Source organism: Anneissia japonica, unplaced genomic scaffold (assembly GCF_011630105.1).
Source record: "Anneissia japonica isolate Jap-2015-1 unplaced genomic scaffold, ASM1163010v1 scaffold737_len1565949_cov176, whole genome shotgun sequence".
Lineage (NCBI taxonomy): Eukaryota > Metazoa > Echinodermata > Crinoidea > Comatulida > Comatulidae > Anneissia > Anneissia japonica.
The window spans coordinates 1019079-1046185 of record NW_022741618.1 but is presented as its reverse complement, the minus strand read 5'-3'; the positions used below and the strand labels follow the sequence as shown (position 1 = coordinate 1046185).

The 27107-nt window shown below is 33.3% G+C and overlaps 1 protein-coding gene across 1 annotated transcript in view; it reads right to left on the bottom strand.

Annotated features, from left to right (window-relative positions):
- LOC117118836 overlaps window positions 1–23438 on the bottom strand; it is a 70792-nt gene extending 47354 nt beyond the window's left edge. The window contains exons 1-3 of the mRNA XM_033263551.1: window positions 23369–23438; window positions 20011–20090; window positions 8825–8905 (exon numbers count right to left, since the gene is read on the bottom strand). Coding sequence (XP_033119442.1) covers window positions 8825–8905; window positions 20011–20090; window positions 23369–23438 — 231 coding nt within the window. The remainder of the gene's footprint in view (window positions 1–8824; window positions 8906–20010; window positions 20091–23368) is intronic.
- Window positions 23439–27107: the final 3669 nt, after the last annotated feature.

Here is a 27107-nt window from a genome sequence, read left to right as displayed (position 1 = left end):
CAATACATTTTGTCAATGGTTGGACTGGTACTGGCACCAGTCTGGCAATTATATTATTTTCCCTGGTTGTCCATTCCAAAAATTGATAAACTGGCACAAGGTGAAACCTTCTCCACATCCTTGGAGCTACACGTAGCCATGCTGCCTTGTGCACAAAACACAGTAGGCATGTTCACATAAGTTATTGTGATAAACTTATCATGATCTATTCATCATGATAACTTTAGATAACATCAAGTAATTACACATGTTGAGTGTGATAACATCATGTACTACACACATTGAAACTGATAAAGTCCCCAGAAACTCCAACAGTATAGAGATTGAAAGACTAATTCAACTGAATTTATAGTCTTATTTACAATCTTTAAAAACAATCCCTGACATGGGATATGGCACAGTGGTTGTTTTATGCACAGCAATAACTGCTACAGTCACCACCACCTTATTTTCTCATGGTTTAAACCGAACAGACAATACATAGATGAGCAAAATATAATAGGAATAATGGGAATTTGTACAATACATTTTGTCAATGGTTGGACTGGTACTGGCACCAGTCTGGCAATGATATTATTTTCCCTGGTTGTCCATTCCAAAAATTGATAAACTGGCACAAGGTGAAACCTTCTCCACATCCTTGGAGCTACACGTAGCCATGCTGCCTTGTGCACAAAACACATTCAAGACAACATTCTACCATATCCCACTCCTACAAATTTAGATAAAGTGCCTCGCTCAAAGTGCTTTGCTCAAGGATACAAGGTAGCGTAATTACTCCGCCAGTCACACCCGCAAATAAATTACACTTTAGAAAAGTTGAGGGAGACTATCACGGCGATTTATATAAACTGCTTCATTCGATAATTGTGGCAGTAGTAACACTGGGATTAAATATGTAGACCTACGGCTAACGAGATCTATTGCTTTGAGGGTAAAACTAGATTGTTAAAATTGGTTGTATTTGCCTTTAATTATCGATAACAACCACCACTGTTCATAACCTGAAATAAAAGGAGCATTTATGGCGATTCTATTTTTTTTAGTTAAAGTAAAAGGAAATTTTAATTAATGAAATGCTAAAAAATCTTTTCTTCGCCAATAACCAGAATAAATTTCATTTTATTAGTAAAACATCTACAATATAGCATAAAACCATGCTGTTTTAGACATTATTTGATTATATTAAATGAGTATTTCAGTAAGTTGGCTGATTTTTTATGGTTTTTAAAATTTTATTACAGATTAAACCCATAAATTATACTACCTGAATTGAAGTGCTCATTTGCAAGTAAAGATGGCAAATAGTTAATTAATGTCTACAAAGAAACTGTATGTCACCTTAGGCTACACTTAAAAGAGCCAAGATCAAGGACTGTCTGAAACTTCATTGCTCCTAGGCCTGCTACCAAATGCAATCCAAGTTTCCTAGGCATTGTGGTACCATATCACCATTTTACTGGCTTTTAAAACATACTCTAGAATCCCATAAAACCTACAGGGTTCTTAATGGTTGTATGTAAATTTATTGAGTTTCCAGGCAAATTAATCACTATTTCATAAAAGAAATAGCTACATAGTGCAGTGGTCTATAAAAATGGTGGTACCCTGTGTGTGTATGTGAGTAAAACGATGGAGATGTGAGTGAGTTTTAATAATTATTATTTTTTTTCTTTTTTTTTTTTTTACTTACAAAACTTAAATTATTAGTGAAAGTATCATAGGGATGCACAAGTTTTTTTTATTTAGTTTTTTTTATTGTGTTTTTGATTTTTTCTTTAGGGAGATGGGAGGAAGGAAGATGAGCTACTAGTGTACTCCTCCGACAATTTTCCACCCCATTAACAGTGGTAAAACAAAGAGGTTAGGGCCACTGGCTAAGGCTTGTTTGAGTCCCCTAGCCTAGGGGTTGTGTCCACATAGAAAGCCCATTTGGTACCCCTTGCTTCCACCTTTTGATGCCAAAGGATGTTGTATTATGATGATTTTTAACACATTCTGCTATTCGGCCAGTTTGGGACAAAATAAAAAATGTTGATAAATATTCTTGGGCCCCTAGATTTAGCCAGTGAGAGGTTAATAGCCATTATGCCACTGCCCTTTATTTAGATATGCCATTGGAAGCCATCACTAGACACATGATACACAAACATGACAGTCAGTCACTACACACATGCCAACCATACACATTTACTTTACACTACACAAATAAAACATCATTACAGGTTTTAATGGATTTCATAGGAGTTCCATGGATATTGATTAGAATTTGAATCAAACTCTTCAATAATCTCTTGATACATTTATCTGCGAAATTCATGCAGAATAACAAGACATATCTAATAATAGACAAAAAAATCTAACAGAATTTTAATAGTAATTAAACATTAAATATTATTCCAATATGAAGATTTTACTTCTGTTGCAGTCATCAAGATATCTACGTACAAAGGGTATTCTAATGAAGAGCCTCCTCATCAAGTAAAAAAATTTAATCAGTCTGAAGCCTATTCAATTTTATATGAGTAATATAATAAGCTGAATAGTGGCTAGCTGCATAATCCTCTTCTCTTCGCTCACTTATACACCCCTAGAGAATTAGTATTTCATAATTCAAACTGCATCTTGAATACAATTCCAATATCTTTTAAATCTGCAGGCAGTGTGAACCGAGCAGAACTATAAGAAATACTGCACTGTACTTAGTCTGATGAGAGATCTATCATTATTGTTTCATTTTTTCTGCTATCCACACCTCATACCGCGGTACTTGGAAAGATATTTGTTTAAATTTTTTCAAACATCTTTAGCAAGAATTAATTTGAATATCTTTATTTTAATATAATCTCTCAACTGTTGTTGTACATTCTGATGCATATTCTGTGATCTAAAATCATTTAAATTTTTTTTAAATTACTAACTTTAATAGGAAAAATCTAAATTTAAGTCAAAGACACTAGCCAGCCTAGGCATAACTTGCATAGAACAGGATCAATCAACAAATACAGTGTTGCTTAACATACTGAAAATTATATTTCTAGTGTGTTTCAATCAAGGTAATAAGTAAATCAAATTAAAGAATGTTTTAATAACCAATTACTTTCATGTTTTACTGTTTCAACACATTGCCTATACAATCAAAAGTCCATACCAAACAAATAAATCTTGACCATGATATATGATACCCATCTGTAAAATATGGAGTCAGGTATTTAGGTCTGAATGGAGCTTTTAATTAATTGCTTAATTAAAGTGCCATTATGAGTAAATATGAATATTTCCATCTCAATATTGGCTATAGAATGCCAAAAATGGTTCAAGGATAACATTTCTTAACATTCCCCGGGATCACCAAACCAATATTTGTCCATAAAAAGGGATTTCATTTTTTCCTCAATAAAACATTCAATGATTCTACAATTGTTGAAAAATTATCTGTTTTGTTGAACCGAATAGTTGCTTACCTTAGCAACGGATTTAGCAACTGCTTCAGTCACTTTCTTCAGGCTAATGAACCCCTTGATTGAATTCAACAAAACAGAAAATTTTCTAGTTTACTTATGAAACCAGATTAAATTTTTGGGGGAATCTACAATTATTAAATTTTTTTTTGTTTTTTTTTTGCAGCTAATGCTAACAATTCCTTTCAACGTCAACAGTGATGAGCTGAGTCTACAGCCAATCAAAGGATTGAGAGATCAGAATGTTTGCGCTTAAATGATGATGAATATAGGTGCAACTAAATTATAACAACCTATGACAACACATACACAAACAGCATCAATATATTCCCCTCCAACATGCATTCATTCCCTACAACTTTTCTAGACAAACTTATGAGATAACATCACACGTTTTTTTTTCTCCAATGGACTGCAGTTTGTGGCATTCTACGACCCACCTGGGTATATCCCGGTTTCTTTCCACTTCTTTCTACTCCAAAAATCACCGACCTAGTTATGTAAAGTTTTTTTCTTTTCCATTATAAATTTGGATTCAAAAAAGATTATCCTGAAAGCTTCTATACTGTCACACATTCCAAACTGATCCAGTAAAAATTTTTCACATGGAAAGCTGATAACATTTTTTCCAAAAATTTAGTACTGCTCTTTTCTAAAAGCAGCCAAAAAGTAGTATATTAACGAAGAGATATACAGACAGTGATCTTCTCTTTATTTATCTGCTTTCATCACATTAATTTTCTTGTTTTCCCTGATTCCTGGAATCATGCTTGTGAATGTCATTTCTTCCCATCTGCTTCCATAATTCTTGCTGTAGTACAGTACACTCAAATTCTTAACCAACAATATAATTTACGAGAAGCTTTGGTAGGTTTAGTGTTATACATTCTTAAGATATACAGTTAGAAGGAGCATCACAAACATACAGATTAAGCAGAACAGGTGGCTGCAATAATACAGATAAGAGTATAAAAACAAAATAAATAGGTTTTGAGAGACTTTTAAAACCGAGAGAGTACACAGCACATAATTATGCCGTAAAATTTTGACCAACTGTTCCGTGATTTAAAGTTAAAATAGAATATCATTCTATTGAGTAGGGTCAAAAGGTGGATAATACTGTACTTGATAACAGACATTAAAAAAAAAAAATTAGTCTTAGCTTCCCAAAGCATTTGACACTACACTGTTTACCTAGCTTTCAAAACCCTGCAAAAACCATATCGCCAACCAACATCACATGGTGGTAGCTGTTTTTACTCAGGTATAACTATTGTATTTTTGATAAGGTCAGGGTGCAAAGAAGGACTTATACGATGTTTTCATTGATACGCTACAAAATTAGAGCACGCTACCAAAATTTTATTACAAAAATTGAATCTATATTTGACCTTGACAAATATTAACATGTTTGTGCTGGCTCTGGGTGTAAAAGCATCAGTTCACGTCCACTAGCAGGGATCGCCAGAACACAAATTTTAGCCCTGGGAAGAACCCGGAAACAATGATAAAAAAATAAATACCATACAATTGTTCATGTTTCATTACGGTTGGTGGGAATGATGTTCATTGTGGTGGCGCCCTCTATGCTTTGGTACCACCATTGGCAGCCAACATGTTAAAGAAGCTCATAGTATGTACAGTTCGTTCTATCTCTTTCTTCCATACTCAAGAAACTGCTGCCTTTTGCAGCGCTTAGTATGGAAGTGGATTTACTAAAGCTCATCCATCCCCCTGAGTATCGGCGTCTGCACACACAAAGAAACAATGCTAATTATTGGCATGTGGCAGGAAGTTATTCCAAAGCTATTGCTATGGCCAATAGATGGGTACATCCTTCTTGTTTAACCCCTGGACTGGGATGTTAAAGTATTGTAAATATTTTAGTCCAAGTATTAAAAATGTCACACCAGTAAATACTTCAGCAAGCAGTAAACACAAGCCTGGTTCACGTCGAAGTTAACCCTTAACCCGCCTATCTAAATCTTGAAATATGATACCGATTTTTCTAGTTGCGTTCGATGCCAAGTTAGAGCCAGATAAAGCAGCCAGCCAGCTTCGAGGCTGTCGACGTCACTAAACACAAACTGAGGGAAAACCAGACTGAAAAATCTGCATGGTGGAAAGGCTTGTCTTGTTTAATAAAACGTCTAGTGTATTTTAAGAACCCCAATAGTACCATGGGGTATTTCGTAAAAAACTGACAAATTCATAAACTACTGTAGATCAGGTGTCAGTTTCCCCTACCTAGCCTAGCTATCCTTTGCCATTGATATATAGGCTGACGGTGACCAGGTAGTACAAACCAACTGTCAGTGCAGCAGCGTGGTCTACCGTAATAGTAGTAGACTAGGCCCTAGCTAAATTTACCTACAAGCTAAAGCTAAAAACCAAATTATTTTAATCGCTAGGTTCACAGTGTTAAATAAGTTGCTGACCTCAACACACTCTTTTATTTCGTCATCATAAACATGTGCACTCATTTTAACGACTGACGTTGAAACTGGCGTTGAAACTGAATTAATAGCAAATATTATAGTGGAAATGGAAAAGATTGAACTGTCAATAAATAAATACAACAAACCTAATGTTATTATTTAAAAAAATATACATTATTACTTACGCAATCAGACTTTTTTGACGTTATTACTTGGTTGATGGTGCAAAGGGAAAAAGTCAGTTGTAAAATCGACTATTCGTAAAATGTACATTTGCTGGGTTTTTACCCATAATATTACAAATAATTTCTGAAAACCAGGCTGATGAGACTACTTTGTTGCTGTTGTTAGCATTGTTGGAGTACGTTGTTGCCAGCCAGAGGATGATGATAATGGTGGTACAACAACAACGCTGGCTTAGATGCCTACGTTACATAATCCTGTCCTTGTAATCCGAGTCGACTTTACCGTTAAGCAGGTTAATTTACCGTTAATCTAGTGAAGTTAAGTCGCCTAATGATAGGCCTTTATCTAGACATAATTGACTGGTTCATGTCAAACTTTTATATCTAGATATTAAGTGGATGTATATCTAGATATAAGTTCGATGTGAACCAGGCTACACTTAAAGAAGGAAGAAAGCCCTGGAGAAGAGTAGCCTTTTGTATATTACAAGATCACAGTGCATAGCAAGGTCAAGGCTAACAAAAACAGATAGTCATATTAATAGGAACTTTGAAAATATAATTTCTGTAGTGAAAAGAGGAGGGGACCTAAAAAAAATTCCCTATCATTTAAATAGGATGAAATAAGTTTCAATGAAACATGAATTGAAACAATTCAATTTTTGGATTTTATAAACTTGCACAAAAACAAAAATTGATCACCAGTCAATTCAAGGGTCTATTGGCCATAAATCTTTTTCCTTTGCAGCACCTACACTTTGGAATTCACTCCCTGCACACATTAAAAACTCTTCTTCTGTTGCTTCAAATTACTTAAAACTCACCTTTTCCATCATTAACTTGCACAGTGCCTTTGATAATGCACCTCAGTTGTTTAATTGATGCTTTATAAATTCTTATATTATTATTATTATTATTATTATTATTATTATTATTTAACAGGGATAATATCATAATTTGTAAATATTCATTGATACATAATTCTCAAATTTTTAAATTTATTGTTGAAATTAATTGTGAATTTGTAATTGTAGCTTTATCATATAATGTTTGAATTTCATTCTTCCTTAGCGAAAATGCTTTTGATTTTTGTGTCAAAATTCTGGTCTTAATATTTTATTATGTTCACTGTAAATGCAGATATTTCAGCCTTGTACTACTGACTATATTTTTTAATAACTGAATAAAAAAAAGTAAATAAAGTGAAACATACATATTACTAAATTTATTAGACTTTTTGTCTCAAAACGAACAGCATATATTAAGGTTTGGGTTTGCATTTTCAAATTGGAAAATAAGGAGAAAGATGGCCACACTCTTTTGGAATAAATTTTGTTTAAAACAAAAATTTTAACAATTAGCATAGGAGGTATGAACCAATTCCAACCAAAATATTAAGATAATATAAATTTGCTAATGCTAATATTTTTTTATGAAAAAGTTATTTTACACGTTAAGTACATTCGTGTTTGAGTAACTATAAATATCAACATTACATGAAACCGATACTATGACAGGCTATGCATTTTTCCTGCATAATAAGTAATCAATCTCTTGTCATCTCACTATCATCAAGTACAGCAAAAACCAAAAATCTGAATTAACACACAAAAAAATAGATATTTGTGCTTAAGAAACACAAATGAACACACATTTTATAGATGTGGCTCAAGAAATTTACTGACAGGGCTACAGTGTAGCAAGCGAAACCAGGGATCCAAGGTGAAAGGACTGCCTAAACCTCCGTTGATGACCTCAGAGTAACCCTGTTGTGGTGATTAAGGAGGAGAGACATTTTTTGGGGGTTAGGATGTTAAAAACTGAGCTTTTAGACTATAGAATATTAATCATTTTTTAGACCAATTAGTCCAGAAGGGAAAAATGGAGAAGGGGAATTTCCCTTCTGAATCTCAACTAGCAGCAAACTGATGTGTTAGTCAAAATCACAAGTAAGGAAAATGTGTAGTGAATCTGACTAAAAATCTGTTAGTAGCCATTACTATGAATGTATGTCATCACTGCTTCCCAGATTTATCACAACACAATGGTCACATGAAAGCATAGACATTAGTAGAAGACTTAAGGAATGTGTGTTAGGGAATGGAATAGGAATTGAACAGAGGAGTTACTGTAATGGTAGATCTATTTTACATTTTTGTATAAAAAAAAAGTTAAAGTATTAAGAGTTAATAAAATGGAATAAATAAAGGAACCTATGGAAAAGCGTATTAATGAAATGGATACAACATGTTCTATTAATTATTAACAATATAATTTAAGATAATGAAAAATGGCATAATTCATATTTTATTTCATCAAATATAAATGATATATACTGGTAATTGAGTCAACAAAGAGAAGTCTTCCCTATACAATGTTGTCTACTTATATTAGAGGTAAAAACATTATAACACAAGATTCAAGAAACTTTATTGTCTGTAATCAAATATACATAGAGAATTGAATAATAATTGAATTTACAGTCTTAAATATAAACATTGTTGTGTACATTGACCAATAAATATATCTTGTATAAAGGAGAATGAAAGTATGTAGAAGCTTTTTAAAAAAGCCAGATTTTAAAATCTGTTAAATGTCTGTTCAAACTTTAAAAAATTATGCAATTTAATTAACAGTAACACAAAGTTCCACATGAATTAAAAAGACGGATACTAGTTGGCACAAAAAATAAGTTTCTATGATGAACATTTGCTTATGTAAGAAATTAATGAGAACTTACATTCCTGATTTCGTCCTTCCTTTGGTCAATATGGATGACGTAGACAAAGTATGGTCTGTAAATCAGCCGTAAAAGTTGTAACTGAAAAAAAGAAAATTAAGAATAGATTAAGAAGAATAATTAAAAGAAAATTATCTTTGTTCGTAACGTTTATAGGTTGTTTATTTCAAGTATGTCAAAAACATTAAATTTTTTATTGAAGTGTTTTTGTGAAATTGAATTCAAACTTGTAAAATATTAATGGCATTACTACTTAGAACACAAGTGATTTCAATACCGGGAAGTCACAACTACCTCAGCCCCACCACTGCTAGGACTCAGGGTATAACATTAACGATATGTCAACTCTAGATAGAATAGAAATAATATTATACATGAAAATAGCAATCTAAGATTTCAAAAATCCTTTTCAAATTATTTTGAATACAATCTTTTTAGAAACTGCATTGATTTGAATTCAATGTAAATTAATAGAAAACCACCCTACGGGTCACGTACACATAACTGTATGATGAAGAAAGGTGGCAGCGTAACAGAAGATATTCAGCTGTCAATTGCAAAATCAATTTTATATTTATAATAGAAGCAATTTGGTGCAGTGGAAATGGTTCGGAATTCCAGCCTCAAGGTTCCAATCCTTTGCTGTGCACTTCACTTAATAGTTTTTTGATCAAGGCACTTAAAAATCTACATGGTTTGTCTCCATTTTGGACAGCCTATTACTTTTTTCTGGCTAAACCCCTGGTACAGACGCACCCCCTCCTCAAAAGGAAGCAAAATACTCACATTAAGTGAGTTCAAACACTGTAAATGACCAATAAGTTTTCATTTGAATAGGGATTTACTTTCGCGTTCTCATTTTTCACGCAGCCCCTCCCAGGCCGAAACCAACCTATGTCCCTGTGTTACTGTACAAACCACACATCTTTTGGTACTCTCCTATAAATCTCTCACAAAAACTCTTGAAATTTATATGCTTTTAGTGAAAAAGGAAGTTATTCAGAAGAAAATTTATGCAATTGTCAGGAAGAATAGGAAAAAGCATCGATTCCGAAAGTCTCCTAGCTGTTGGGAGTTCAACTTAATAAATAATGATATAAAACAGAACAGTATGTTCAAAACATAGAAAATTATAATAATAAATGCTTGGTTATTAAGATTTCAGTGTTCCTCAATTTAGTGAACTTAATTTTTTAAATTTTATGGTTAATAATTTTGTGTGGCATTTCTTTGCAGTATGCTTTTACGAAGTGGTTTTGTTTCCTGGATATTACAATAGAATCAATCATATAGACAATTTGCGACTTTTTCCCTGTCACTGGGGAATGTTCATAGACTTGTATTTCAGCGCAAAGCAATTTCATTTTATAACCATCATATTGAATCGGTAATTAATCATGCACAATGTGGCCAAAATCCCCTTATACTTGAATATTCCTGCTCTGAACTTGACACTAAATTTGGTATAAAAAAACACATCAGTAATACATACGATGTGATAAATACTGCAGATATTGAGAAAAATGTTGCCGTTGGGATTTGCCCCTTAACGCTCTAATTGCCAATAACTTGTCTACAACTAAACTATGAGGCGCCAAGCTAGTATATTTAAGGCACAGTTTTCTCAAGGTATTGTTTAATAACAAATTATTTTATCATCATTAAAACTATCAGAAAAATTGTGTATTGCTAAACACTTCAAACCCCACAAAAATTTGCAAACCTAAAGTACAAGCCTCCGCAAACATCTGCCCACATCATTCAAACCACTCTATGATTACTGTACATACAGTAATATATTAAAGAGCCAAATTAAAAACATTTTTGTAGTTACAACAATCATTAATTTTTTTGTTATTTATTTATTTGGGTGAAAAGTAGGTTTATTTTGTGAAAAACCCAGCATAAAGCAGTTTATAAAATTTTTACCAAAAAAATTATTTACTGTATTTTATATTAACTACAGAAATGCTATTTCTTTAATTTGGTCTTTTATGCTATATAATACATAATATATCATTATCAAGTGATTACGATGAGATATGCAGGGTTTAGCAATACACAAAAAATATGTTTGAACCGATACATTTTCACTAAAGCGATAAACAAAGATGATATAGAAATGTATAATGTGACAATTCCAAAAAAAAAGGTAGTGTAGGTGTGAAACAGGTGGGCTTTCATGGATGAGGGGTAAACTAAGATATGAATATTTAGCGAACGATTCTGAATAAAACTATGAAAACAGAAACGTATGGTGGACACAATGCATGGGTGCATATATGACATATAATTTATCGACCAATCAACCAGAAGCAGCCTGTTATATTTATCTGTTTATATTCAAATCAAAAATTGTTTAATCCTAAACCGTCCTCATGTTTTTCTCCAATGGCTTCTGACGTTTGATATCTTTTATATTAGTAATGGAAAAAAATAATTGTAACCTTTGAAGCACACCACCTCTACAGTATCTTATGGGTTCTAAGAGGTTTTACCAGCTTAATAATGCACTAGTGCTTTAGTGCTTATCTAATTATAAGAGAAAAAAAACAAGAAATGCGGAAACCAATTTAAACAGCACTTTAAGGAATATAGGATTACAGGATTCTAGGTACATTCACATTATATCTTTGTAGAGTGACATTTATGTTCAAAAAAAAAAAAAAAAAAGAAGACATTTACAGCTGTTCTAATAAAAAAGAAATTAGGTTGAGATAGATACGTTTAGCAAATTTTATTGCAGTTCATTTATTAATAAGACAGTCTTTTTTAAGTGAAAATTTGATAGGATCTGTAACTTAAAAGTTCTTAGTAAGTGTTTTTGATGAACTAGACCTTTCAAATATACAGATTCTTATAGTAGACTATTCCAATCAATTATAATTAATGCCTGCAGATTTGAATTCCTGGAATAAACAGTTTAGCTTTTTGGCAAAAAATATTTAGGAACAAAGTAAATTTCTATAAATTTCATCAAGCCTAGACTAAACAAATATGGCATTTTTTTGTATTCCTTACACATCCAAAAGCTGGTACGCTCCTTAATATCTGACATCAAAATTATCTTCAACAATAGTACTCGTACTAAAGCAACACATAGCCAAACAAATAACAATCTACTTATCCCAACTTGCAATAGTAGTAAAGGGAAAGGGTTATAGGATGGAATGATGCTGTAGAAATTAAGTCTGTCTATGAAGCTTAGCTGGGAGTGGAGCTGTTTTTAGTCACAAAAAAAATCCTGCAGTGACACAATTAAACCTAGGACCAATCAATTAATCAATCAATTTATTTGGAAATTGCACCTTTGCATCGGTGGCACACACAAAAAGTAGTGCATCCATATTAAGAAAAACACAGCACGTCTTAAACTAATCTTACAGGCATTAAAGAGCTACAGTAGAAAATACATTTGAACAAAATACATCTTAAACCACCAAGCTATTTATCTAGCTCTGACTCCATTTGATCTAATATAGTAAGTTGTGATTTCCTTCACATACACAACAGCAAGTACTCTCTCACTACTTAATTGATGGAATGATGTTTTTTGTTAAATCAAGTCTCTTTATGAGGCCTTGGGAGTGGAGTTGTTTTAAGTCGTGAGGATAATTACTGCTGTGATAGGAATTGAACCCAGGACCCTGTGATTAGAAGGCAAGCATCTTAACCACTAAGCTATTCAACTCCACTCCACTCCAAATAGCAGGAATTACTAACTATTAGTCAATAATGTGCGTATTCTTTGAGGACTTATTGATCAGCTGTCATGAAATATGATAGTCTTGTATCAATTGAACTGAATCAATTGTTTGAACCTGAATTTGTTCCAAAACAAACACTAAAATGGTTTCTTGTTCATTTTAGTAGCACATTTGAATGCTTCATTAGATTCAAGGGTTATATATAGAAATGTATCAATCAATTCATGTATTCATGACTATAGGCCAGCTTGGTGCCAGAAATTTTGGATTTTTTCTCATTTACACTGTCAAAGCAAAGCAATCTTTATTGATTCGCTAATCCATATCCTGCCAACTGTATAGTAATTACATTTTTTAAATTGAATTTTCCACTAGTCAGTGTACCCGCTGCTGCTATGAAAACTTGTTCTTAATTCCTTTCTTAAACACATAGGATTGTCTAAGTACTGAACTGCATACTTCGCCACATCACAATACAGAACAATGCAATGAAATCTCAAATGAGGACCTAGGGCGAGACTTTTTATACCTTGTTTCGAGAACTTATTTCTGTAAAGTTTGTCAAAGGAGGGCGGGAAAAAAATTAAATTTTCTTTTCTTATTTAGCAAATGGTTTTGCTAAAACCATTCAAATGGAGGATAAAATAAAAACCAAATTTTATTATTGAATGTTAATAGTGTACAAATGTAATGGGATAGTTAAATGCTCTACTTTTATATAATTAGGAAGGAATATACGTATTTTATTTTTAGAATTCAAGGCAGCGGTGGGCGTAATAAAAACATAGTTGCAAACTTATACGGATTAACCGCGAGACTTACGAATAATTTATCATTTGCCAGTTTTACTATGGATGAACAAAAAATCACAGATTTTAAGATTACTCACGGTTCAAGATTTTTAAACTAATAAATAATAATTTGCTACAATAAATAAATCATTTGCCATTCGTCTGTAGCGTTCATAGTGTAGCAAAGAGTAGGCCTAAGTTAAAGTGCAAGCACAGTACGCTCGACGTTGGAATTTTAAACAAACGACGCCCATTGCCGCCAGTGTGGTTTTATTACTCAGTAGTGCACCGCGTATGGTTTGTTTGTTTATCTGTGTTTTCCACATGAAAGTACTGTCTGTACATCGTGATTCATGAATAAAATGAGTCAGTAAAAAATGTTTTAATTTTACACCAAGCAACTGCCAGGTACTCATTCTAAGTTTACAGTAGGCCTACAGTACTTTGGTCAAATTTAAATGAGTATAAATTTTTGGTTTACATACTTAACTTAATTTAGTGTGCAAGATCAATCAAATCAGTAGTGAAAATGCCCAGATTGCACGAGCTTCAAGGGGCTTCTCCCTCAGTGGCCCCCAGCCAGTGGCGCATTGCTACGCAACGCGAGTTCTCACAAATTTTTTTTGGGAAAGGTTGGCAACTATATAAAAATAAAGAAAAACTTCTATTTTTTTTCTGAAATTTCCAATTTTTTCCGTGGCAGCAGGTGTGCTAATTGACTAAAAATAACATTATTTTTATTCAAAATCATCAATATTGGCGGGCGGTGGGCTCGCGAAACAAGGTATAAAAAAGTCTCGCTAGAACCTATTAATGCTTTTTACCTCATGCACTTGCATATTGTTGTATATTCATCAATAACATTAATAATATTTTCATCTTTTGCCTTAGTTATGCATTTGGTAGAATCCACCCAGATGTTTTTAGTAGAACTATTCTACCAAATAAGAAAATAATTATTAGAATTATTATCTTAGCCTCCTCTGTTTGCTAAATAAGTTATAAAGAAAGTATCATCTTGATACTTGCCAGGACTAATGCTTTAAGAAAAACACACAGCGTTTAATAGTTTCCCCTGACTCTGGAATGCTTTACCTGCTGATAAAAGAAATTTATTACTTTTTTAACATTAATAATTTTTTGATGGAACTGAATGATTATTATAACAACCTTTAAGGGATTTGGGAATTTGCTCGATTGCTCTCTCTGTGGCTTATTTTATCTGTACTTTTTATTAGGCCTTTTTAATCTTTTTGTAATTATATTATGTTTTCTTATACCGTACTGCATTTTAATGTTTATAATATTTTTTAAAATTATGTATATAGAATTGCGATATTGTATTTTTGTTGTCATGAGGAGAGCCCCTCGACAGTAGATCTTCTACTTTTGGGCAATCCTGCCACATGACAACAATTACTATTTTTGAAATTTTATATTTGTATATTTTATATATTTATATCTTTTGGCGAAATAAATGAAATGAAATGAAATTGAGTAAAAGGTGTTTTGTTCATGAGAACAAAAATCTAGGCATGTTGTATGATTTGAACCAAGATTTTCAGATTAAAAGTTTAGCACCTAAACCACATCACAGTCTTCAACACTTAAAGCTTTCAATTAAAATGGCAAGTAGGCATTACATTACACTTGACAAACGAGCTGTTGACGCAACACTGAGGTAAAAAGCCTTTTAGTGATGGCTTCAATTAACAATTAATTCAAAAGTCTTGATTGGAAATCTTTAACAAATAACATACATGAAGCACAAGTGATGGTAAAACATTAATGGGATTTGCATTTCATACATTAAGTTATCTGAAAAGCCAACACTACAGTTCAGATAAGACTTTGAAGTATAATCTGTATGTAGTTGTTATTGTCGACAGCCAGAATAGCAGTCGCTAATTCTATTTGGTCCATGGAAAAAAAATTCTAAATGATTTGAACGCAGAAGGCCAAAAGCAAAGCGCCATGCCTAGGTCTAAACATAAAACACATCTGGAGGCCATAGCTTGGTTAGACCTGCATGCAACCTAAAAACATAGAGCAATTTTATCACAAGTTGAACGCCTCTTTAAATTCAAGCGATTTTATATTACTTTCCTTTATAGCATTCATGGACATATATATGTAAATATTTTTTATTAATTACAGTTGAAAATACATATTCTCATATTTATCATTCATTGCTTTGCACATAAAAATTTCTTTAAAAATTCTGTTTTTAATTCACTTTTTCCTCTCCCTGCATGTCGGAATAAGCTACCAAATGATTTTTAAAAATTGAAAAACTTAATTGTTTATACTTTTTGGAATGTAATTTATTGACCTCTCTCTTTTTAATTTTTAAATCTAAATTAGCAATTCATTGCATTTTATTAGTTTCAACATTTAAATTTTTGATCCTTTTAGTTTCATTTTAATTGGTATTTGTTTCTGAGTGCAAGGTGTTGTTTATTTATTTAATTTTATAGAATTGCTGTTACAACCACCCTCTCAAACGATTGTTGAATAAAAAAAAAAAAAAGATATAGTTTTTATTTATTTCAAATAATTGATTTGTAATACTGTATAATTGGTAAGATTGAATAAATCCTACTATGATTGTGTAGCATTTTTTACTAGTGTGTGAATCAGTTATTTTTCAATTTCGTGAAGTGTTATGACATTTTATTTTAAGTGTTAAAGTTTGTTTAATTTGTATTTTATAAGTGAAAATGAAATAGATAGGATATGACGTGACAGCAGAAACGTGTTGAGACGGGCAATCACTGCATCATACGACGATCGTACGAAAAATCCAACTCCGCTCTCTGTGAACGATAGACGATGCAACACCGTCTTCTGATTGTCAATGGCAGTCTGAACTGATTGTCATTAAAAAAAACCTGTTGCGCACACGTTGTCGCGGCTGGCTTTACAATGCAGCGTTAAGAAAAGACATTCAAAATGCATGTGTATTAAACAGGGATGCATATTAAATAAGGTGCTCACATTATTCATAGGAATTTTCAATAATAATATTCATCCTGATGTACATTTTTTCATTACTTATTTGCCACTGTAAAGCAACATTGATAAAACCATACTCGTGAGACATAATAATTTCATGATAATAATTTTTTCCCTAATCTTCTGGGTGCTTATAGGCTCTCAAAAATCTTTAACCATTGCAATTGCAGTAGGTGCAGAGCTAAATATTTTAAAGTGTACATCTTCTACACTACATAATTGAAATTTGCATGATAAATCTATAAAAATTTGTATGGAATGAGGCATTAATGAAAACTAAAGAAATTAAAACTATGTTAATCTAGTTACAAAAATAACAGATTTCTTATGCCAGTTCTAGGTGTTCAATCCCTGTAAATGTAAGGCTGTTTTCAACAAAGTGTACACAGTGGCGGCACCGGGGGTCCCCACCGGACAGGTCAAGCCCCACTTCGGACAGAGTTTGTCAGGCAGCCATACTAAAAAAAATATAAAAATAGGCCCACACCAAGCCAACACATGTCTGTCACAGTCTGAGAGTGTCACTTCTGGGCATCCAGAGGCTCCTATTCTTTAAAAAATTTCATTTGGGAGGGGGAACACCCTCTCAAACCATTCCCCGAGTCTTGGGCCTACGAGCTCAAGTTCCCCTGTCAGATAGCTCAGCACCCCCAGAAAATATATCCTAGAGCCGTCACTGAGTGAACAATTTACCAGATAATAAAACTCAAAATTTGCCTTTGCTTGAGGATAGAATTGGGGATCACTATTCATGAACTTACTGTATAAAGACAGGCATTCACTGGCTTGGATGACAGTTGTACGACCATTGCACGGAGAATCTAACTCAGCTCCATGAACAGTAGACAACGCAAAGCCATCTGATAATTATCGTCATTAAAAACGATCCATCCTTACGCACGCGTTGTGGCGTTCTCCATAGAATCGCGTTGGCCAGTGACCGTCAGACGCAGTGAGTACCCGAATAGCCATTATTTAATATCCACTGCTTTTTTTATAAATATCTCAAGAATAGGATGATTTCAAATAGGGCTATGCCAATTGCGACATCACTAAGCTGGCCATAGAAAACTGAAAATCCTTTCTTTGCCTCAGAGTAAATTATTACTGAGTATTCAGGTACGTTTATTTCCTGTTTGTCGAATCTGTAATTTACTTCTAGTATATCATGTCATTTATTTCGTCGATAAAAACATTTAGAATAGAGTTAGTTAATTCCACTCAATGTGGAAGTGAATAGCATTTTACATTCAAAATCTCTCTGGTAGATTAATATAACTGTCATTTAGCTCTACATCATAGAAATGGAAGATCAGTGACAACATTACAGCTATTTGCCATTAGCAAACCATCAAGCACTCTGAGACAGGAGCAATGTTGGATGAGTAAGGAGGTTTTGAGGCACTATTGGCACAACAACCAAAATTTGATATTGAAAAGAGGAGGAACAACAATGAAAAAAGAAGAGGTTTAAATAAACTACTAAAACCACTCCTTTAAACCCCTCATAATCGACAAAAAAAAAATAGGAAAAAAAAAGGCTCACAACTTAAAGGATTGTTCGATGACCAGTGTAGAAAGAAAAAAAAATGCTGTCAGCCCTCTGTCTCAGGTTTACTTGTTTCATTTAGTTTCTGTGCCATACTAATTTTGTGTTTTGTCCATGGACAATATATTTATCTTCGATACACAAAAACAACATAATTGACAGTGTTATAAAAGTCAAGTACATATACAGTAATTGGCTAAAAAATAGATTGTTAGAGGCTACTAACGTAAGAGCATGATCATTTCCTGTATGCAATATACCATGTTTAGTTTACACTCTGTCAAAAAGCGGATGTTCTTTGCAGGTACATATCTGACCAATCAACATGAGGGTAATTGGAAAGCTTGTCAATACCTCTGGTGATTATCGCTTATAATACTGAGCTCATAGAATTCAAACAAGAAGATCTTGCTCAAGCAATAAAAAAATCTCAAATAGACTTGTCATAACATCACTACTAATTGGCCAAAACATTACTTATTATCAATCTTCTTAAAAAAAAACACTCCAATTAAAAAAAACCACCACCCAATTATTACTTTTGGTCGAATGCCATCTGTTATCTTTTCTAATAACTTTCTTTTATTAAAGACCAAAGCTGCTAAAAACGTTCAACTCTTGGCCTACACAGTACATTAAAGGGATTTGTTTTATCCATGTTTTTCCTTCTCCCTCCTCTTTTTTGTCCTCATTTTCCAATTTTATTTCCACTTGTATTCTCTCTTCTTCCACTCAACACTTTTCTACTCCATCTTTCTCCTTTCTGTCTTTTACCCATTGCTTTAAGATCCTTTTCGCCATTCTCTATCTTTCCCTTTCTCTGTCCTTTCTTGTCTTCCTTTCTCTATTCCTTCTATTCTTCAAGCAAATGAAATGTAATCTATGTTTTAGGATACTTTTGAGAACAAAGAGACTTGCAACATCTCTATGATGACGGCCACGATACTTTCAATTTGCTTGAAAGTCGCTGCAATTGATACTTATGATGGATCGAAGCAGTAAGTGTTCCCTACACCATTATTAGTATATACACTCATTTAATAGCAGTTTACTACAACATACTGGAACCTACTCCCAAGTTGTACATTACAGAAATTATAGTACCTGATTGTGACACTCTCTACAGAAAACCAAACACATATAAATAACACTCTTAAGCATACCATGTTTGCATTAACAATAATTCACATTTAAAGAGTTTGATCACTACTGGATACAACTGTCAAGAAAAGTCACATTCAAGTTGAGTAGCTTAGCTCAGCCGTGTTAGCTACTGCGTGTGTACATAACCATGGAAATCTTCTCTGATTCAAGTTAATCATTCATTGCTGAGGATTGTATGCAAGTTACAATAGCATACCATCTTTCAGAAGCCATTGATCCTTTGTGTAATTATGAAAATTATGGAACATATTTCACACCCATTAAACAATGATTAAAGAACACAGTACAGAAAGAAGTTTAATGCCCAATGCACCACTGGAATATTACAGTATGAACCCTTGTTTGTATGAAATGAAATTTACTTTACTACAACTTATGACAATTTATAATTTAATTTTAATTCATTAATTCATTTTAAATTTATGTTTTCCTCACAACAAACATGGAGTGTTTGCCAAATGTATAGAAAAAAGTTGAATAATACAGTAATACTTAAATACAGATATTGTATGTAATAGGTTATTATACACAGAATGTAGCTAGGCATGCGATGTTCAGTTTTGGAAAGTACTTTTTCCTGTGTGTACATGTGTGTAAAAATGTAAGCACGGGGCGAAATGCCTATTGGTTACAGAGCAGAATTGATGAATGAAATGTTGTTAATTACATTTAAAATTTCTAAATAGAATGTTATTCACAAATAAATACTGCTACTGTTGAATTCAAATTACGCATCACAATTCAAAATTGTTTATATGACTTGACAATCAAAATCACTCATACTACATCCCACGCTTGAATATACGAGACAGGTTATTGATGAATTCTTGTACACTTGTAACGATGCAGATGCATTCCTTTAAAGGTATTGAGTCCACCGTCACTGGAAATATGTGATTCATGACTATACTGTAGACATGCTACGTATACGTATTCAAGAAGAAGTTGACAGATACTTACGATACATTCAGGGCACGTGTGACCCAGAAGAAGGAAGCCGAGTTTTGCTGGTATTAAACCTGAGTGGGGGTCTGCCAACACTGAAAGATACAAACAAAATTCCATGTTTAATTATAAACATACACAACAATAATTGGTCACATCAGGCCCAAAAAAATTGTTATGCTGCACTAACACATTAATGAACAGTTGTCTGTATTTTTTGCTATTGGCCTAGGACTAATTCAAAGATTCATTGCTCTAATCAATGGTTGATATTTTGGTAACCACAGAGCTAAAATTCAAGGTTACTGTATTGAATTATTAAAGTCTGACAAGTGCCCTCCTGAAACATCATAGGTACTTTGTGCTCTTATTTTTTAGAGAGAAAAAATAGAAACAAGCTAGGACCCTAGATTCTCAATGGGGTCATCCAGGCTTAGGCAACACAAACACATATTTTTGGGAAGAGGATGGGGTGCCCTAAAGGTTTATCCACACAATCAAGTTTTTTACATCACAAATTTAAAATGTGTGTGAACTGACCGTATATGGGTATCACAATGTCCTATCACATCCATATATGGCATTTATTATGATGTCACATCATATTCCATATGTTATCAAATCACAGATATTTGTAACATAAAGTTTGAGTGTGGATCAAAGGACTTCAAAACAACATTTTGTTAAAAACGACTATACTTTTTTCCTTTTCGGTCCATAATGACATGAATTAAATGTTAAATTGATTTGACTGAATGATCTATGTGTGCCTAATTTCAGACACATACAGTAAGTGCTTTTAAAGGCAAACTACATATAAAACCAAATTAGTTGGTTTACAATCACCATACCATAAACAACAGAGCTTTGAATAAGCATCATATCCCTATTATGGGCCGAAGTATGTCTGCGAGCATTTTCCATGAAAGCAATTATGCTTAACTCATCATTCTTAATCACATAATATGAAATGGCATGTAGTGTTTTCAGGCGGATCAAAATGGACTGGAGAGATGTTTACCAGCTTAAAGTCATCAGAATTATTTGGTTTGTAACATGTAACATGGAACATGTAATAGAATTATTCATTCATTTCATTTTACCATCATCTACCTTAAAGTTATACAGTAAAACGTCCATTTTATGTACCCCTTGTTACCAAGGGGTGTTCATAAATTGAAAAATTTGTTAGCTAGATTGGGTGTCTGTTTCCAATATCTAGGCATAGCTATCCCCTGCCATTGAGCGCCGATAAGCTGACGGCGGCCAGACCTAGCACGAACCAAGGGTGCAGCAGCGTGGTCTAGCATGCTAGAGCCTAGTTGAATTTACCTTCGTAAAAACCAAACTATTTTAATCACTGGCATTCTTCCACTTAACAAAATAATATTTTAACTCTTATTCAAACATCTGAATGTTTTATGGCCCTTTCTATCGTGTTCTTTCTAGTTGTTAGATTGCCGAATTGTGTTGTTTACATACATTTCGCATTTCATATCTACTGTAGCATTCACAATGTCAATTTGTTGGTGACCCCAACACGTGTGCTCAATCTGACGACACTTGCATTGGTAGTTCATTGTTCTGGTTAGGTTTATTATGTTAATATGGTGATTATTATACCAGAAATAGAAGATCAGAACGAACCATTAATAAATAAATACAACAAACTTGATTTTATTAAGAAAAATAAACATTATTACTTTGTAAAACGTGCGCAATCAGACTTTTTTTATGGTAAAAATTGGTAGATGATGACGTCATCAGGGGAAAAGACCACTCATAAAGTCGACTGTTCGTAAAATCGATGTTCGTAAAATGGACGTTTTACTGTACTGTCTACTGTATGGTACATAATATCTGGAAAACTTGATGAAATTATACAATTTAAACTGACTTGCAATCATTTCTATTAAATCAAAGGATTGAAATAGCCAGCCATTTGGATATGGTTTATAACTACAATCATGTGAATGTAAATGATGTTATTACTCTACCAAAGAGGTTATGTATTCACTACTCTCTGTCTGCCTGTTAGCAAGATTACACAAAAACCAAGGAATTGACCATCGTAAAATTTAGTGGAATGGTACATAATAACCTAAGAAAGAGATGATAAAATTTTGGGAAGAAAAGCTCAAAGGACAAGGTGAAGGTCATCGAAATGTAATTTTTTTTTATCCTTGAGCATAAAATGAAATAATGGAATCGCCCATACATGGCCTACATATTGTTCAGTATTCAGGAACAGGGCAGAGGTAGGGACTTTTATGGAGTGATTACTCTACAGTTCGTTAAAAATACAGATGTTTTCATAAGAATTAAATCAATATTTTGTTAAACGGCGAATGGTAGTGATTACTTTGGTTTTTAAAGAATATAAATTTAGCTACTGGCATGCTTTGCACTGTCAGTAAGTGCTAGGCCTGACCGCTGTCGTCAGCCTATCGGCACTCTATGGCAGAGGATAGCTAGGCCTAGAAAGTAAAAATTTACACCTAATCAACAAATTTTTCAATTTACAAATTTTTCAATTTACAAATTTTTCAAATTTTACAAATACCCCTTGGTACCAAGAGGTAAGTAAAATGCACATTTTACTGTATTTTGTGTAACTGAAAATATTATCGCACATTTGCGCATTCAAAAGTTCAAATTAGGACTTGTCCCGGTGATTTATTCATTCACAATCACAACCATTTTGTATATCAGTAGACACCACATTAAAATTTCCCCCCTCAAAAGTAAAAAATCCTAGTCTTTCATAGCATTTTTTGGAAGGGTTTGGCAGTCTAGGATCTTAACCATAAACCCGCAGCTTCAATCCTGAGCACATAATTGATTTTCTACAGTTGATAGGCTTAATAGTAACTTTAAAAAACTGCCATACTTTATAAGGTCATATACAGTATTTTGGTAAAGCCTAATTTATCTTGTTTTTTATAAAACATCTTTTGAGGCGTTGAAGTTTCTATATAAAGTATGTATAAATATTATGTCATATTTCCCCCGCCAGCCAAAAAATAATGAATTCAAAAATTGCTCAGCATGTCGGAAAGAAGCATGTCATGGTCAAGACACAAGGTACACATAAAGTATTTGTATATATGTCATTCTTGTATGGGTAATCATCCATCATCCATTAGTATGATAGGAAATTAAAACATACTGTATTGCTTAAAGGTTTGCATGGCGAAGAAAAAAAGAAAAATTGGACCTAGCGAAGTCTCACCATTTCCCGCCTTCTGGAACTATGCCTTTGTTTTTTGGTCGTTCCCACCCACTTTCCCGGCCTGGAACCATGCCTTTGTTTGGGCGTTCCCACCCTTTTGTTTTGTTTTCGTGAACAATGGCTTTTGTTTTAGCCTCTCACTAGCAGTCTTCTCATTGGTCAGTTTATCCATCCAATCACCATCCAGCTTGTATTTTAGTCTTTCACCCATTGGTCAGTTTACCACCATCCAACCTCTTTACCAAAACATATAAGTATTTCCCTGTTTGGAGTGTCTGCAGATATTATTCTCCTGAAGACAATTGAAGCATCTCAATCGAAACGTCAAGACTTTCTCAACAACAACAGTTCTTTTCAGAACGTGGTGTACCGCAAGCTTCAACATATATAAAACATACTGGACGTATTATAGGTTATATTTCTGAACAATATCGGTGATTTATGCTTCATAACAGAATCCTATTTTGAATACTTCACCAGATTTTTCTAGTAAAGCCAGGCTTTGAAGAAAAACATTTTTTAAAATATGCTGTACAACTGATTTTCTAATGGTGATTATGCCCCTTTTTTCAAGTTTTCAAAAACTTACAAAAATATGTATCATTAATTTATTCCTGAATTTTTCATTTAAACACTCTCTTTTTTGTAATCAATTGTAAAATATATAAAAAAATGTTTTCCTCTAGAGCCTATACTTTAAAACTATTTCCAAGTTCCAAGTTATTTCAGTGCCATGTATGTATAAATGTACGACACTGGATAATAACTTTGCTAACTGAAGGAAACAAATATAGTCAATGTTTGTATCATGATAACTACATATGATAGGGTCGTGTTATTAATAAATAACGAAGTAAGGACTATTTTTCCTTCTGGCGATTTGTATGTCATTGAATTTTTTGCTTTCTAAGAAAATAAGAAATATGATATACTGTAAATGTTGCAAGTACACTTTCGAAACCCATAAAAAAAAAATACATATAGCTATAATAAGTTTATATAGACCAAAGAACATAGAACTGCAAGAGGGCCAACTTTTGTGGTTTCGTTAGAACGTAATCCTACTTAAAAAATATTGCCACAAAGGAGCGTGTCCTTTAAAGACGAGTTTCAAGTGAACTCTATTCAAATTTTAATAGGGCGCCCCCCCCCCATCTCGTGGCAGTACTTTCTTAACATTCTATACTCTTTGCTTAGACTTACCTTTTTAGTAGCCGCTTCAAACCAAAATCTCATACCAATAATTTCATATATTTTTTCGTGAAAGTTATTGCAAACAGCTATATATTTATTATGAATATTATTCCGTTTTTTCTCAAAATTCACAGAACATGCAAATTTACCAAAAACTAGTGTGTACTAATCGAATGGTTAGACTGTTTAATGTTGGTTCTTAAAATGTAATTACATCACTTGAGATTAGCCAATCAAATGAGGTTTGACATAAACGCTCCTTTAAAGAATCCCATAAATGAATGGCCTCTTGAACTTTCCACTATATCTAACTATTAGACTAAAGATTCATTATTGATTTGTTAATTTATAGATACTGAATACGAAAAAATTCAACGGTTGCTAATTTGTTATAGCCTAATTTAGATCTATCATGACAGGCCAAGGTGGGATTTTAATGACATTGTCATTCCCTTCACGATCAGTATTTACTAGCAAATTACAGTAGCAAACATACAAGGTGAAGCTCCTATAGAATCATCAGGTGTGTGTTATAGTACTTCCGTGTAATAAAGGTATTTAAGGATGTTCACTAGGAGTACATACACATTTGAAAACCGTATAAATTCGAATAAATGCCCCACTTTAAATAAACGACCCCTCGAATAAATTCCCTCTCCAGAGGCTCGTTTTGGATAAATGCCTCCCTCGAACTCGAATAAACGCCTCCCTACATGACTGTAAAAAAACTAATGGAAGCAACATCATTCTCAACATGGGTACTCATTGCGTTGTACGGAGCATCTATCACTCCCTGTGAGTGATAGATGCTGCAACGCTGTCTGCTGATTGTCAGTGGTAATCTGAGTTGATCGTCATTAACGATCTGTTGTGCGTGTATCTTGTTTTCAAAGAATTGCGTCAGCCGATGACTGTTGGGCTCAAGCGAGTGCCAAGCATTGAATTGCAGTTGGATTAATAAGAACACAGGTCAAGCATGTGATGACCCAATGACCAGGAAAAAGAACTGTGCTTTATAACCTCAAGGAAGAGAAGCATTATAAATGCCCATACCAGTACCAGATAAGACACTATTCCAAGCCTTATCAATATTTCTTTTAATATCGATCAATCAAAAACATATAGCACCCAATTCGCAAAAGTTATCTTCAAAGGCACATTGATAAAGTCTGTATACAAGACAAAGGCTAACCTACTCCACATCAACAAAATTGATGTGTGGACAAACTTTTGTATATTTGGTGGGTTTTTGGTGCTATTTTGAGGACAGAGATCAGCATGTTTAAATTTAGAATGAGTACAGGCTTTAAATGATTTATGATGTCAACGCACAAGAGCAACTTTTAAATAAATACATCATACTATACACTATAAATAGATTGACTAGAGAGATAGTCTACAAGCAGAACAGCTGCCAATGCCACATCAATATTTATTGAATGTGTGAATTGCAGTGGCTAAAGAAAAGGATACCGTATTAGCTGCAAGTTCAGAATCATGTAAGATCTTGACCGGAGTTCATCGTATCTCATTCAGCCGTATCTTTAGACACAGCGAACGAACTACCACGGTATTTTGCAGATTTCCCAAAATAAGATATGAAAATTTATATTAAGTTTACAACGAATGGTAATAATATAAATTTTTCCTGTAATGTTTTATTTGGATTACTTTTAACAACTATGAAGTTAAATACAACTCAAAAAGGTAATTTTAAAGATACTTTGGTTGATATTTAGGCCTAACAGAATTGCTCAAAAACAAGACCGTCAAGCTACAGGTGCAATCAAAATGCGGCAATTCAATTAACAGAAAGTTCTATCGGATGAGAGCCATGCCAATCCGGTCATTTGTCGGTGTTAGCTTGCGGCTTGAAGCGCTTGTTTTCTATCAGGTGACCCCCATTTATACGGTCGGTGTTAGCCTCATAACAAGCGCTTGTTCGATAACTACGATATCATCGGTGTAACTTACGCCATCGCAACAAGGCTACTATGAACCAGGATAAAGGGAGAAATCAATTTTAAAGAGACACATTTCATTACGAGAGATATACTGTACAGCCGCAAAGATTACAAATAGGTGGCGCACTTCATCCTCAACACAGAGGTGATGTCAGTGCATGTAATATTGCCAGTCTACAAGAAAAAATTAAGAACGCTGACAAACATTTTATTTTTCTAGGAAAAAGATAAAACACTAAATGATTCTCAGAACTTTATATTGAATCTAGTTGAAACTTTTGCAAGATTTATAGTAGATATCTTTACTGTAAATGTCATATGTTTATCTACACCATTTTAAGGTTGCACAATCTAGAATGAATTCTAATAGACTAGCAATTTAGACACTTAAAAAACACTTTTGAAAATAACAATTTAAATTAATACTTCATCGAATTTTGAATAAACCGGAAAACTGGAGACAATCTGAATGTAATTAAGGAGGATAAATTTCAAATAAATTAGAGCACACATGTACAAGCTTTGATCCAACAAACTCTGATCCAACATATGTTTTTGTCTGAATTAAATATACATTAGTTCTGCTATAATACTTATCATAAATTAGTATTCATTATCAACAAGGCCTGAATAGTACACTTCTGCATTTGAAACTGCACAGAATAAACGTAGCTATGATTTCAATATTCTCTATATTTTGTATGTCTCTGTTCTCAATCATT